This window comes from Octopus bimaculoides, chromosome 29 (genome assembly GCF_001194135.2).
Source record: "Octopus bimaculoides isolate UCB-OBI-ISO-001 chromosome 29, ASM119413v2, whole genome shotgun sequence".
In the NCBI taxonomy this organism is placed as follows: Eukaryota; Metazoa; Mollusca; class Cephalopoda; order Octopoda; family Octopodidae; genus Octopus; species Octopus bimaculoides.
Genome location: NC_069009.1, coordinates 1,767,318 through 1,768,942, shown reverse-complemented (window position 1 = coordinate 1,768,942; position 1,625 = coordinate 1,767,318). Strand labels below are relative to the sequence as shown.

The window sequence follows — 1,625 nt, the reverse complement described above, 5'->3', positions numbered from 1 at the left end:
CCTGTCACTTAGCGGTTCGGCAAAAAGAGAGCCAATAGAATAAGTACTAGGCTTCCAAAGAATAAGTCCTGGGGGTCGATTTGCTCGACTAAAAGGCGGTGCTCCAGCATGGGCGCAGTCAAATGACTGAAACAAGTAAAAGAGTAAAAGGGAGCGTCTCTTTCTCTGCTGGTGAAACGAAAGGAAAATTTAATATGATCAGAGTTATCTCTCTTTAGACGTTAACATCGATCATATTAGATTCATCTCCCTTTGTTACTCTTTACTAACAGGAGTGTTACCAATCATTATGGTAATACTGGGAAAATACGTTTGCCAAGACTGGTAAAAATCATGCTATGTTACATCTATAATCAATTGATGCTTCAACATCAGCATCATCATCATCATCATCATCATCATTTAATGTCCATTTTCCATGCTGGCATAGGTTGGATGGCTTGACCGAAGCTGGCAAGCTTGCACAATGTTCCAGTCTCATTTGGTTGGCGCTTCTACTTCTGGATGCCTTTCTTGATGGCATATATATATATATATATCATCATCATCATCATCATCGTTTAACGTCCGCTTTCCATGCTAGCATGGGTTGAACGATTTGACTGAGGACTGGTGAAACCAGATGGCTACACCTGGCTCCAATCTGATTTGGCAGAGTTTCTACAGCTGGATGCCCTTCCTAACGCCAACCACTCAGAGAGTGTAGTGGGTGCTTTTACGTGTCACTCGCACGAAGGCCAGTTAGGTGGTACAGGCAATGGCCATGCTCAAAATGGTGCATTTTACGTGCCACCCGCACAAGAGCATATTTGCGTATAAATTGCATACTTACAGAATCCAAACTCCTTTGAAGTGCAATACCAGGCCCCTGGAACTGATACCTGGAACATAAAAAATAGAAAGGGTCAGAGCAGAGGGAGTGAATGTGTGTGTGTGTGTGTGGGTTACTATAAGTGGGCTATTGTATGTGGGTCATTATAGATGGGCTACAATAGGTGGGCGTGGAGGCACGTGGATTAGTGGTTAGGGTGTCAGCATCACGATCATAAGATTGTAGTTTCGATTCCTGTACCGGGCGACGCATTGTGTTCTTGAGCAAAACACTTCATTTCACGTTGCTCCAGTCCACTCAGCTGGCGAAAATGAGTAACGCTGCAATGGACTGGTATCCTGTCCATCTGGTGAAACCGGGAAACCGGGCCCATGAGCCTGGCTAGGCTTTAAAAAGGGCGCATTTATTTATTTTTATACACAGGTGGGCTATGATGAGTAGGTAATTATGAATGGGTTGATTACCATGGGTAGGCAACAACAGGTAGGTTATCCTAGGTGGGCTACTGGAAGTGGGTCATTATGGGGGAAGGCTACAGGGGTGGGGTTATCATGGGAGGTGCTACTGAGGGTGGATTACCATGAACAGGCTACTGTAGGTTGATTGCCACGGGTAGGAAACAATGGGCACAATATCATGGGTGGTCTACAGTAGCTGGGTTACCATGGAGATGGTGGGCTACAAGGGGTGGGTTACCATGGAGATGGTGGGCTACCAGGGGTGGGTTACCATGGAGATGGTGGGCTACCAGGGGTGGGTTACCATGGAGATGGTGGGCTACCAGGGGTGGGTT

General features: G+C 46.2%; 1 protein-coding gene across 1 annotated transcript in view; it reads right to left on the bottom strand.

The window, feature by feature from the left end:
* LOC106869542 (uncharacterized) overlaps window positions 1–1,625 on the bottom strand; it is a 26,100-nt gene that overhangs the window by 6,753 nt on the left and 17,722 nt on the right. Inside the window, exon 13 of the mRNA XM_052977825.1 lies at window positions 833–881. Within this exon, the coding sequence (XP_052833785.1) occupies window positions 833–881 (49 nt within the window). The remainder of the gene's footprint in view (window positions 1–832; window positions 882–1,625) is intronic.